Genomic DNA, 12,675 nt, shown 5'->3' with positions numbered 1-12,675 from the left:
GGTAAAAATGTCTTTTGTCATCTCAGATTCTCCTCTACCTAAAGTAAAATTCATTTGCTTATGCTAATGGAGGATAAGTGGCAGCTTCTTTTTTTTTTAACTATTGTACTATCCCTAAGTTCTCCCTTGATTTTATTTTTTTAAATATTTACTTATTTATGCATACAAGAGCTGGGGTAGAGGCCAGAAGTGTGGGGGAATTGGAGGATTCACCAAAGACAGAGTGGGGACAGAACAGACAGAGTGGGAACAGGCAGACTGACCGAAGCACACTGCTGAGGGGAGCAGTGGGTGGCAGCTTCTTAATTAATATCAATACAGCACACATTAAATATCTTTATAGTTATCAGGCATTTTATCTTTATTTGTTGGGTATTTTCTATATATAAGTGTTGGTCAATGTATAAGTTTAGTGTACCCTGAGTACACATTCCAATTAAATGAGCACATAAAATTCTGAGGATAACCCATATCATCTATAATAGATCTGAACCAAATTTTATCCCCTTGAGTGTATCCAAAAGGATAGGTATTTTACTTTGGCGATACATAGTGACATCTCAAAACCAATATGGCTTTTCACTGAGTGCAAATAATTTAATTGTTTTTTTTCTTTTTAAATGTCTGCTCTATGCCTCGGGTACTATGTATTCATCTATGAAAAAGATAATCTCACCCTCGGAGTCTACATCCTATTGCAAGCAACACCTAAACAGGCACCTCACAGGCACAGAGCGCCTATCTCTGCCTGGAAGAATCAGAAGAAGCTTCCTGAGCAGCTAAAGTCAAAGTTGAGGCCAAGGCCAAAACTGTATAAGCTTCCTTGTGGTTTCAGAAGTAAAATGCTCAGTTGTTAAGGTAGCCATAAGCGAAAGTAGAAGACAGCAAGCAAAGTCCTTGGTCCTCAAACATTAGGGCAAGGGCTCTCCATGGCTGAAAGGGCAACTTCTGGGGCAAAATGAGTGGTCTTTTCATGAAGACTCCCCAGAGAAAATGGCATCTGAACACAAGCCCACAAAACAGGGATGAACACTCCAAGGGGAGATGATAGGGAGGGTACCCCAAGAAAAAGAAAGAGCAAAGGCATGGGGGTGAGAAAGGGCATGCCCAGGTGGGAATGGGTAATTAGCTCAGAGGGTGGGGAAAGAGGCAGGAGAAAGGGAGGGGGCAGGCACACCTCGCCAGTCGCCAGTCTGATTTATTGCGTGCTCCTGGGCACCCAACAGTAATTCTGCCTGATGCCCATCTAATTATCAACACGAGCCATGGAATTACTGCCAGAAGAGTTATTCCAGTGCCATTTATAAATACACATTAGAAAAATGAAAAAGGTTTTTCTTCCCCATATGAAAAACTTTAGGTTTGAATACTAGGGCAGGGCTCGTTATTAGAGATCCAGGAGCAAGCTATCTTGTGCAACAACCTGAATTCCACAGCAGGTGATGTCATCTATACATGACCTATAAATGGAGCGAGCAAGGCTTCAGGTGCATCTGAACAATTTATCTACACCAGTACCCAGTGCTACAACATGGCTGTCTCAGTATTTCGGCTGTCTGCTGTCCTTGGACTGCTTGTCTTAATCCTGACCTGCCATGCCGGTAAGTACTTCTGCTTTTAGCTTGCCCTGCGTGCTGAGATTGGAGGAAGTTGGTGGCACTAAACCAAAAGATAAAGGGAAGGGGATGCTCTGGGCACTGCAGAAAGAACGGTGGACTGGGAGAAAACATCTCCTAAAAAAGAAAGTAGAATTTTTTTTTTTAATTGTGCTTCAGTTACACAATTCAGCCTCTATCTTCAGTAACTGCATGAAGCTTGGAATTACTTTTTTATATATATTACATGATATAGTGACACTATAATATTAAAAATTTCTTGAGATTCGGTGTGTTTTTTTTTTTAAATAATTTTAACTTATCATCTTCTGTATATACCCTAGAATAAGATTCCTAGCCTGGTTCCATGACTAATCAGAAATGTGACTTCAGGCATTTTATTTAATCTCTCTGGGCCTCACACACAAAAATGAGTATCAATAGTTATATAGTTCTCATAAAGTTATCATGAAAATTAAACAAAAGAGACAAAAGAAATTGGAAAAGCATAAGAACCCAGTAAAGATTAACTTATTATTATCACACATTATCAGCTCATTTGATTCTCATAAAATTCCTTTTATAGGTTAATAAAGCTGTAGAAGGAAAGTTACTTGAACTTGGATACAGGTGGACTGAAGTCTTAGTCTCTAGACTCCTTCCATTATAAGTAAACATCTGCTTGCTCATGTCTGTCCCAAGCACACAGGGGGCCACGAGACAGCTTGCAGCACTCTCATTAATTACTCTGGGTTTAGAAGACAGTGAGCTCTTGTCTCTATTCAGAGTGGCAGGTGAGAAAATACAGACAGGTGCAAAAATTTAGTAAATATTTAGTATAATTTGAACTCTTCTAAATGTAAGTTGGCAGAACTCCTACCCTTCAGCCATTTGCTGTCCACCAGCACAACATGCAGGCAGCAATGCAAAAGAATTTCTGTAGAGACAGCCTCAGACTAAACCTAAAGTAATTACCAGAGTACACTGGAAGGTGAGACATGCCCTAAAGTCAAGTCCAGCTCTCCCTCTCATGAGTGCTGAAATTGGCTAATTCATTTACTGCACTGAACCTCAGTTTCTTCATCTGCAGTGTATCAGCTCACCAGACAGACCAATGAATATGCTTCTGAAATCACTTTGTACATTATAAAAATTTAAATCTATCGATAGCACTATATTTTTTTGAGAATTTGACAATTACATTGACTAGGAAACTCAACCAGGCAGTTAATGTAAATAAAGGCTATCCCATGATATATTTGGAAAGAGAAAATATTCAACTGTTAGATTTGCTAATTTGTTTCTGGTATGTATAATACCAATACTGGCACATATAACACAATTATATTAGTAGTAGCAGTAATAATAAAACAGAGAACTAACTGCGGGCTTACCTGGCACTGTAATATGCACGTATAGGTATGTATATGATTATATGATATATATGATAAAGATATAGATATATGTATATACATATAGGATATATATGAAAGATATAAAAAATATTTTTACATTCTGACAATAGCACAATGTGGAAATGAGAGACAGAGTAGTTAGGATGATGTTAAAATATAAATTCAATAAAATGAAATGATTATGCAAGTAGGTGGATAGTAACATAGAAAAAAAGGAGTGTTCGTGCAAGAAATTGCTGCTTCGCACCTGGTAAACGTCTTCAGAGAACAACTGCTTGAAGGCAGTGTGAGTTTACATAAATAATGTGGCCAGTGGAATTAAAGAATAACTAGGTTGAAACCTTGGCTCTGTCACTTTCTAGATTTGTGAGTTTAAGCAAGTCATTCAATTTCTGTTTTCTCTGCTACAATACTATAATACCATCGCTGAGCTAAATGAGGATTAAGGCAAATGACAAAAGCGCTGGCCTGGAACCTGCACAATCAGCGCGCCACAAACACCGCCTCCATGATGAAAACAAAGCAGTTGCCTGAGCTCTGCGGCTGCCTTGCATTGTATGTGAGGGTCTCAACCACATGTGCGCTTTTCTACCGTAACTCCTAACATGGTCTACATACATGAGAGTAGGCTCGAGAAATACTCGTTGAACAAAAGAATCCACAATTGAATGAGTGAATTCTTCATGAGCAGTATATAGATTTTGGTTCTAGATCCCAGACTGGTAACCCTACCCAATCTTTGTTGCAACACAGCAAACAACAAATGTTTGCAGAATTGCAACAAATGTTTTAAACTAAGAGTTTCTATTTCAAGAGACAATATAGATGCAAGGTTTAAGACATAATTTGACAATAATCACACAAAACATGCGGTACATTTCAAGAAGTTGGGACATCATGAGTCAAAATTTGCAGTGGGGTCCCTAGGTAAAATACAGGATATGCAGTATTTTGAATATTAGAGAAAACTTGAATTTGAATTTCAGAGAAACAGTGAGTAATGTTTTAGTTTAAGTATGTCTTATATACTAGTATTTGTTGTTTATCTGAAATTAAAATTTGACTGGGCACTCTGCATTTTTACTTACCAAATCTAGAAATACTTGTGACTCTAGAGTAAAACTAAAAGGTCCCACTTCCATCCCATCACCAGGGTCCAGAGGGGAGGCCACATGCAGCTGAAACTTTCACTCTGCCTTTCCTTTCAATCTACTGAAACATTTAGACCACTTAAAAAAACCAAAATCCTTCCAGGGACCTTGCATATAAGCAACCGCATTTTCTGGATCCTTGACCTTCAATCTAAAGGACACTTGATTCTCAGCCAAGAGTAAGCGGCCTGCCGTTATAGTCCCATGCCCTCACTTGGTATTTGTGAGGTCTTCTGCAAGGCAATTAATCTTGTCAGTTTCTTAGACCATAAGCTAATATCTTCATACTCGTTAAGACTGGCAAAGAGTAAATTTATACAATACTTGTTAAATAATTATTTACAGAGTATGCAACACTAAACAAATGATAAAATGTATCCTTGTCTTTATTATTCTGTTACTGTTGATCTTATAACACAATAGGTTGAATCATAGTTTTCTGTCAGGCTTGTGCAACTCATCAGAGGACTTAAGAATCCAGATTTTAATACCAGACTGACATGGGGCTGAATTATGTTTCTGCCACTTACTAACTCTGTGATTTTGAACCAGCTTCTAAACTTCTCTCAAAAACTTCTTTACTTTTACGTTTTTTACTTTCTTTTACGTTTCTTTACTTTTAAATTGAGATTTTAAAAAAGCTGCCTCCTTTGTAGAGTTGCTAAGCAAACAATATACGACAATGCATGTAGATTACCTGTCACAGGTATGTGCTCAGTGATTGTGACCCATTATCCTCATCGTTATTATCATTACCATAATTACATGCAGAGACATTAAAACCAGGCAGTCAGTATTCCAATCCTGGAATTGGCATTGACTAGCTGCTTAGCTCTAGACAAGTTACTCAGTTTTCAGGAGATTCAGTTTTCTCCTCCAGAAAGGGAAAAAAATGTCTACCTAAGTATCAGAGACTGCCAACCTGTTCATTTATTGGAGAAACAAAGGAGGCAATGAATGTGATGCTTTCACCAGGCAGGCATCAAGTGTGCAATAAATACAAGCGGCTACATAAGCCTTGAGAGGAGGTACAAAGAAAAAGACTTGCCTTGTTGCTGACAATCACCTCTGAGATTCTGCTCTGTTTTTCAGATGACAAACCAGCTGACAAGCCAGATGACGCTGGCAAAAAACCAGAGCCAGACTCAGGGCTCCCAGGCTTCCTCAACCTCCTGGGCACAGAGATCATTGAGAACGCGGTGGCATTCATCCTCCGCTCCATAACGAGGAGCACGTAAGCATGGGACACATCTTGCTTTTGTCTAGTTCCTTTTGTTAAGTGACTGCACTGCATTAAAATGAATGAGAAACACAATCATGGTGCATACCAAATCTATTATTTTTCATTAAAAAGTCTGCCCTCCCTTAAGATATATTTGTATCTGAATGAATGAATTTGCCTAAATTCTCTGGGTTGAGCAAATTCCATCAAGTGGTTCCTTTTTTTTTTTTTTTTTTTTTTTTTTTGGTCTCAGGGCCAAGTAGGGAGGAGGTAGTACACCAGGTCGGGGGACAGAACATCCGGTTCTGGTCTTGACTCAGGTGCTACTTCACTGAGTGATCTTGGGCAAGGCCCTCCCTCTCTGAGTGCCTCAGTTGGCTCATGGGTATTGCTGAAGTACAGAACCCACACCAGGTAGACCCTGTAACTCTCTGGCAGTGGTGGTGGTTATTGATGAGTTCATTAGTGCTGGGTATGAGACAGGATAAGTCCTGCCTTTATTTTCTAGTTTGAGTACATGAGAGACCTTGCAGAGACCACAGCTAATCCTTTTAGAGACAAGAGAGGAGTGTTTGAGAACCTCTTCATAGGAGCATTTGTGTTCATGAGCAATGGCCTTGGTGGCAGACAACATGGCACAGAGTCTTCCCAAAGTTCTCAACCTACTTCCAAATGGCTGTAACCAACTCCTAACACATCTTCTTCTGCCTGCATAGCTCTTATCTTACACTTCTGCTTCATTCTGTTCTTCATTCTCCCTGCATTAAATACCCTAATTTCAATGCTCTGGGATCAAATTTGCTCTTCTAAATTTCCATGTGCTTTCAGTCTCCAGCCCTCTGAGCTTTTGCTCGCTAATTCTCTTCTTCACAGGCCACTAGGCAGAGATGGAGCATGATCTAGTCCCCACCTGCTTGAGAATCCCCTGGAAAATTTATACAACATGCAGGGCCTCCCTGGTGGCGCAAGGGGTTAAGCACTATGAAGCAATTGGCAGTCTCTGCAGCACAGCACAGCAGTTCGATCCCCGGCCAGCCAGGGAGCAACCCACGTGGCGAGGCAGACCTCTCCTGTCTCGCCCACTGCTGCTCCCCTCAGCAGTGTATTTCAGTCAATCTGCCTGTTCTGTTCCCCACTCTGTCTCACCCCCCACATCTCTGGCCTGTGCCCCAGCTCTTGTATGCATAAATAAATAAATCTTAAAAAAAAATTATACAACATGCAGGTTCCCATATCATCTTGTACTTTCCTGGGGCAAGGCTAAGGATATGCATTATAATAAGCTCTGCAGGTGATTCTGATTTACAATAAAATTTGAAAGTCCTTGATTAGATGCTCTGGGCTATGTGGCTGAACCACAAGGTCTACATAACCTTTAAATTTTCAGACTCTGTATAGATGTGAATCTTGGCATTTTCTACAGAAAATCTTATTTTACTGGATTTTTTTCTCCTACAAATAATCTTATTTTACTACATTTTCTAAGGGTCTGTGACTAGTAACAGATTAAGAACCACTTCTATAGAGATGTAAGCAGGGGTTATTTTAAAATTTCTGTTTTGCATTAAAAAATATATTATCAGGGCCTCCCCGGTGGCGCAGCAGTTGAGCGCTGGGTTGCGAAGCTGCCCGCAGCCTCTGCAGCGCCGGTTCGATCCCTGGCTGCTCCTCGGCCACCGGAGGAGGGTCCCACATGGCGCGCAGACCTCTCCTGCCGCCCGCTGCTCCCCTCAGCAGTGTACTTCAGTCCTTCTGCCTGCTCTGCTCCCTGCTCTGGCTCTGGTGAATTCTCTCACCCTCCTGTACTTCTGGCTGTACCCAGTGCTTGTATAAATAAATAAATAAATCTTTAAAAAAAATATATATATATTATCATGTGGACAGCCAGGAGCCTTCACATGTACAAAGTGTTGAAACCCACAAATTTTCTTTTTGTAAGGTTATTATTCCCATTTTGAGTGCTTTTGCAACTGTTGCATTCTCATGATTGTTAATATAAATAGGGAGGAAACTGACACGCAAACAAGAGTAACACCCACTATGTACAAGGTTCAAATTAGACTAATTGAATTCATAATGTTATTAATTATGCAATCGCAATGTAAGGTGTTGAAACAAAAATAGTTCTTTTCAGACCTTTCCTGGGGAGTTTCCCAGATATAAAATAGCTGTTTTTTTTTTTCTTTGTTAATCTTGTAAATTGATTTGAAGCTCAAGAATTGCTGTCAGTTCTCGGTTCAGAAATGGCACTTCATCTTCTGTTTTCTCTTTCCCTCATTATATAGTGACGAAATTATATTCCTTCTATTCCTGGAACTTATAACTATCTCAGGCTCTCTGTTCTTGCTTTCGATTCTGCCTAAAATGCCTTTTCCTTTTCTCATGTCTTTGTCCTACTGGATATCCAAACGTTACCTTCTCAGAAAACTATTCTATGACATTTATGAACAATGTCCCTTTCATGCTGTAGTTAATTATTCTCTATCACTTTACCTTGTTAAAGTGCCATTATAACAAATCACTTTCTCAAATACAGCCACGGAGTCCAGATCTATGTAGTTTATTGCATACACAGTGCCTTATACTCAGTACTTAAGCATTGTCTAAGTAATTATTGAATTAAGTCAGGAAAGGAACCTTACAGATCCGATCCAACACCCATCTAACCTAATTTGATTGAGGAATCCTTGTGCAGAGACCTAGCAATTCTTGTTCAAGGGAACAAATCTAACTGTTCTCCCTCGGCTCAAGGGAAGACCACAAAGACCACAGATATAACAAGCAATCGAGGAAGGGCAGACACCATCACATGCAATGATGGAAACCAAAGTTACTTCAATGAAAGAAATAAATAATGCTGAGTGAAACTGTACAAAAGGAGAAAGATAAATACTGGATGGTGTCACTAATATGTGGAATATAAAATAACTAGTCTGACACAGATGGCTGAAAAACTAACCCTTGACAGCTGACCACAGAACTGAGACACCAAGGGGGAAGAGGGTGGGGAAGTGGAATGAACAGGGAGGAAGGGAGGCATAATGGTCTGTGGTGGTGGAGTGTGCGTGAGTTGGTGGTGGATGCAGTGTGGTGGTAATACTTGATGGGGATAGCCCAATATTACCTCAGTTAAAAATTAATTAATTAATTAAAAATAAGTTAATGGCAAAAAAAAATAAAGTATCCCTAAAGACTTAATATGTACAAAGTAGAGGCAAAGCTTGTGGAGGAAAAAAATCTAGACTGTAAATCCCTTCTCCTCAAAGAATTTGCAGTCCTTATGGTAAGATGTGAGCAAATTCAAGGGTCATGAAAAACCATGCAAATTAAATGTCAACCAAGCATCACAGAGAAAAGTGCTAGTCATTGGGACCAGAAGGTTTAAGGGAGTATTTATGGTAAAGGTAAGGTGCAATCCGGGTCTTAAAGGATTGACCGGGATTTGATCAAATTGAGATAATGACAGAAATGGTGGGACCTCATAAAGAAGGAAATCTTGCTTTATTTACCCTGGTTAGATTTGATGCCTAAGAGCTGTGTCAGGCACACAAGATAGGCTAGATAACGTACTTTTCTTTCAGGAGAGTGAATAGACCAGCTTACTCGCTCCACTCGTCTTCTGGGCAACCTCAGAACTATGAACTGCATGCGACTCACCATTATTCTAAAAAAAATCTACATATTCTTAATTCCTCTAATCCTCTAAGAAGTCACCAATTCTTGTGAATCCCCCACTCCCACCTTGGGATTCTACTTCACTACATTCATGGAATGTTCCCATAGATCTGTCACTACTTCTGGTCATTCTATTCCTTTTTTTTTTTTTTTTTAACTTTTCTTCATGCTCCTGCCCCTTAAACATCATTATTGCTTCTCAAAGCTCCAAATGTAGCCTGCCTGATTTTTCAGAGTTTCCATATTTGGAAAATTACATATAATTTAATGAACTGCAAATTCAGAATTGCAAATCTAAACACTGCATTTTTTTCCTGAGATACTAACTGAAATACTAATTACTCATAAAAAATTTCACCTAGGTTTTCCACCAATACCTCAAATTCATCTGATCTAAACCCAAGCCCACATCTCATTTACAAACCTTCTCTTTTTCCCAAGTTCCTTATCTCAGTCACATCTTCATTCATTCAGAATCCAAAAACCTCAACATCTTCTTCGAGCCTTCTTGACATTCACTGTCTTCATCTAATTGTTAAATATTCTCCTTATAAATATTTTTCTTATGGCATTCTTTTCTTCAACTCAGCTGACTAATTGATCTACTTGAGCCCATCATCTTTCCTGAGCTCTTTCTATTAGAATTATAGTTCATTTCACTGATTCTGTCTCTTCTCACTCTAACCCATTCTCTGTAACTACTATCAAAGTTATTTAACAAAACCATGAATTTGGTTCTATTATTGCCAGGCTTCATATCCTTTCACAAATTTCCATGGCCTATATAGCAAATGCACGTCGTGATGCTAAAGATTCTTCCCTGTCTGTCAACATATCTTTCAATGACATCACTCACTCATGAAGCCAAACACCTGATGCTCCAATGACACATGATTTTTGTTTCAGAGTAGGCCATGCTTATATATCCCTCAGGATCTCTGCACATGCTTTCTGCCAGCAATGCCAGGCCCCAGAACCTCAACTCCACAGCTCCCCACTACCCAATTTCTGGACAGCAGAGTATCGTGGTCCTGGCATTAATTTCTGATTCTGCAACTTTCAATTTTAGACTTTGCTCTGAAATTTACCACTCGTATGACTTGGACAAATTGTTTAATCTCCTTGATCTTCAGAGGTTCATTCCATGTGCAAGGGAATACAAAAAAATCATTCATCTATCCATTCAAAAAATATTTATAATTCACACTATATATCAGCTACTGTTCTAGTTGCTGGAATGCATCACTGAACAAGTATATCAAAATATCTGCCTTCAAAGAGTTTACATATGAATAAACACCTAACTAATATGTTTGTCTGCAGATTCAATGAGGTAATGGTTTGCTAACTGTGAACTATTATAAAAACCTTAGATCTTAACTTCTTTCTGGCAAAGCAGAATTTAGAAATGAAAAGTGTGGCTCAAACATTTGAGACACTTTAGTGATCATTCCAGCATTCCTTTCAGTCTAACTCACACTTAATTTTTTCTTTTTCTTTTTTCAAGAGGATTTATGGAATTTGGTGATAAACAAGGAGAACATTCATCAAAGTGACCCCTCCAGGTGATTTTTAACTTACAATTTACAACCAGAATAATAGTATATCGGACAAAGCACAAAGGGCTTGTCTGATTTTATTTAATGAATTTGCCATGCTTATCTATAAGAAGAAAGGGGTTTTGGTTGGTTTGTTTTGCTTTTGCTATAGTTTTAAACATGGTTTTAAGTAGATGTGTTTGTATCATCTTAAAGCCATTGACTTAAGATTCTCTTAAGGGAAGAGATGCAGTTACCAGGTGAAACAAGTATACAGTGGGAAGTAGAAGAGTTGATCCCTGTCACAACTCTGCCAGGAATGAGCTTTGTGTGAATCTGGCCTACGAAATGAGGGGGCGTGTACTGACAATAAGAATACATGTAATCATGCAGTTAGTTACTCAGAAGAGCGAAATTTGTTAAATCTCACATCTCTCTAATCTCACATAGTTAGATTTATGTACAAATGATTATGGTTTAAGTGCTCAGACATACCTGTTATTTCTTTATTCAGGTCTCTCCCAAGATATTGAAATATAAAAGCAGAAATGTTAGTGCTGACAAGGTAATTATATAGCAATAGCTAGCATGAACTGAGTACTTTCTCTGTAAAGTGATATATTAGTGGTATTTAATTTCAGTCTAGCAATCTTAAGAAAAATAAGTATTCTTAATTTTAAAAATAATAAAACCAGGGTTTAGAGAGATTCATTAATGTGGTCAAGTTATAATAATGGAGAAGGAATGGGTTGCACTCAACCAGCCTGATTCCAGAGCCTGTGCTCCATCACTAAGTGAGAGTACTACTGGAAAACAGAGAATAGTGGAGGAGGAGGCAGGAGAGAATAGTGACTAAGCTATGTGATCTTAGATATGCCTTGAGGTACCCACAGAAATAAAACACTATCCCTCTAGTTAACTGAGTTACCATACACGCATCTCCAGGAAGCATGGCCTTTCCCAACTTTTATTTCATATCCGATCTGGGAAAGTTCCTTTGTCCTACTGACTCTATTTCATAACTTGGGTGTGATTAACATAAGCTCAGAAAGTCATTATCATTTATCCCCAAACTTAGCCCATCCTTTTCCGTAAGCTTCTTTGTATGAAAATCAGGACCAAGCTTTGGAATCAAGACATGTCCAATCCAGACACACCTGATTCTCACCCCAAAGCCAGCCATTAAACTTCTAAAAACATTCACTTGTGTATGTATTCTTGCATTTCTATCTTTTCAGGGAGCAGCCCACCTTTTGTTGCAGAATTCCTAACCTTTTGTCTTCATTCAGGCAGTGGTAGAAAGCGCTCCCCATTGGTACCCATGCCCCAAATCCAAATCGATTCAGTGGATGGGACAAAGGAATAGGCAATGCAACATGATGGAGTTAGGAAGAGCAAAAGGCAATGCAATATATACACAAGATATAAGTTCAGTTTCTGACCTGGCTGCTTAGTGCTTGTGTGACCATCAGGAGATCACTTGGCCTCCTTGAGCCTTATTTTACTCCTTATTGATATCAAAAGTACGAAGGATTAATTGTTCCAGATTTTAAAGACAGAATTTTTTTAACTGCACCTAAAAATGAATTCATGAACCAATGGGCCTTAATGGGCAGGGAGGAATGGTTCAATTTAGGATGTGAAAAAAAAAAAAATGGGCAGAGAGTAGAAAACTTCTAAGGCACAGATTAAAATTTGGATGGTTTGATCAGGATATATCTTTAAACACCAGTAACCATCCTTTTAATAAAGAGCTTTAAAAGTTGTGTTTGTATAACAATCACCTCTTTTAATGAAAAGTAAGACTGACTTTTTAGAATTAATTTTAAAATTAAATGATTCAACAGTATGCCTGTTTCCTCAGAATAGAAAATAGAAAGTGTGGTCCAAGTTCTGGGTATTTCCTTAATTTAGATAGACAGACAGACCATAGATAGATGATAGATCGACCCCATCTTCCTGCTGCAACTTATTCATCTTCCTTATGCATTTCTTTAATGCTTGTTTAATTCATGCCTGTGATGGGACAGATTCTGTCAGTGCTACCAAAATGAGTAGGACTTTCCATCCACTGAGAAA

At 38.7% G+C, this 12,675-nt stretch overlaps 1 protein-coding gene across 1 annotated transcript; it reads left to right on the top strand.

Moving 5' to 3' along the window:
- Positions 1-1,531: 1,531 nt before the first annotated feature.
- LOC311183138 (uncharacterized protein C5orf46) lies at positions 1,532-10,614 on the top strand (the record flags this gene model as incomplete). The annotated part of the gene is made up of 3 exons (XM_084252417.1): positions 1,532-1,601; positions 5,254-5,395; positions 10,566-10,614. The coding sequence occupies 3 exons, from the start codon at positions 1,532-1,534 to the stop codon at positions 10,612-10,614; spliced, it is 261 nt and encodes an 86-aa protein (XP_084108543.1).
- Positions 10,615-12,675: the final 2,061 nt, after the last annotated feature.

Source organism: Talpa europaea, assembly GCF_964194135.1.
Source record: "Talpa europaea genome assembly, chromosome: 13".
Classification (NCBI taxonomy): Eukaryota; Metazoa; Chordata; class Mammalia; order Eulipotyphla; family Talpidae; genus Talpa; species Talpa europaea.
The sequence above is the reverse complement of the archived record's forward strand: the minus strand, read 5'-3'. Positions and strand labels throughout refer to the sequence as shown.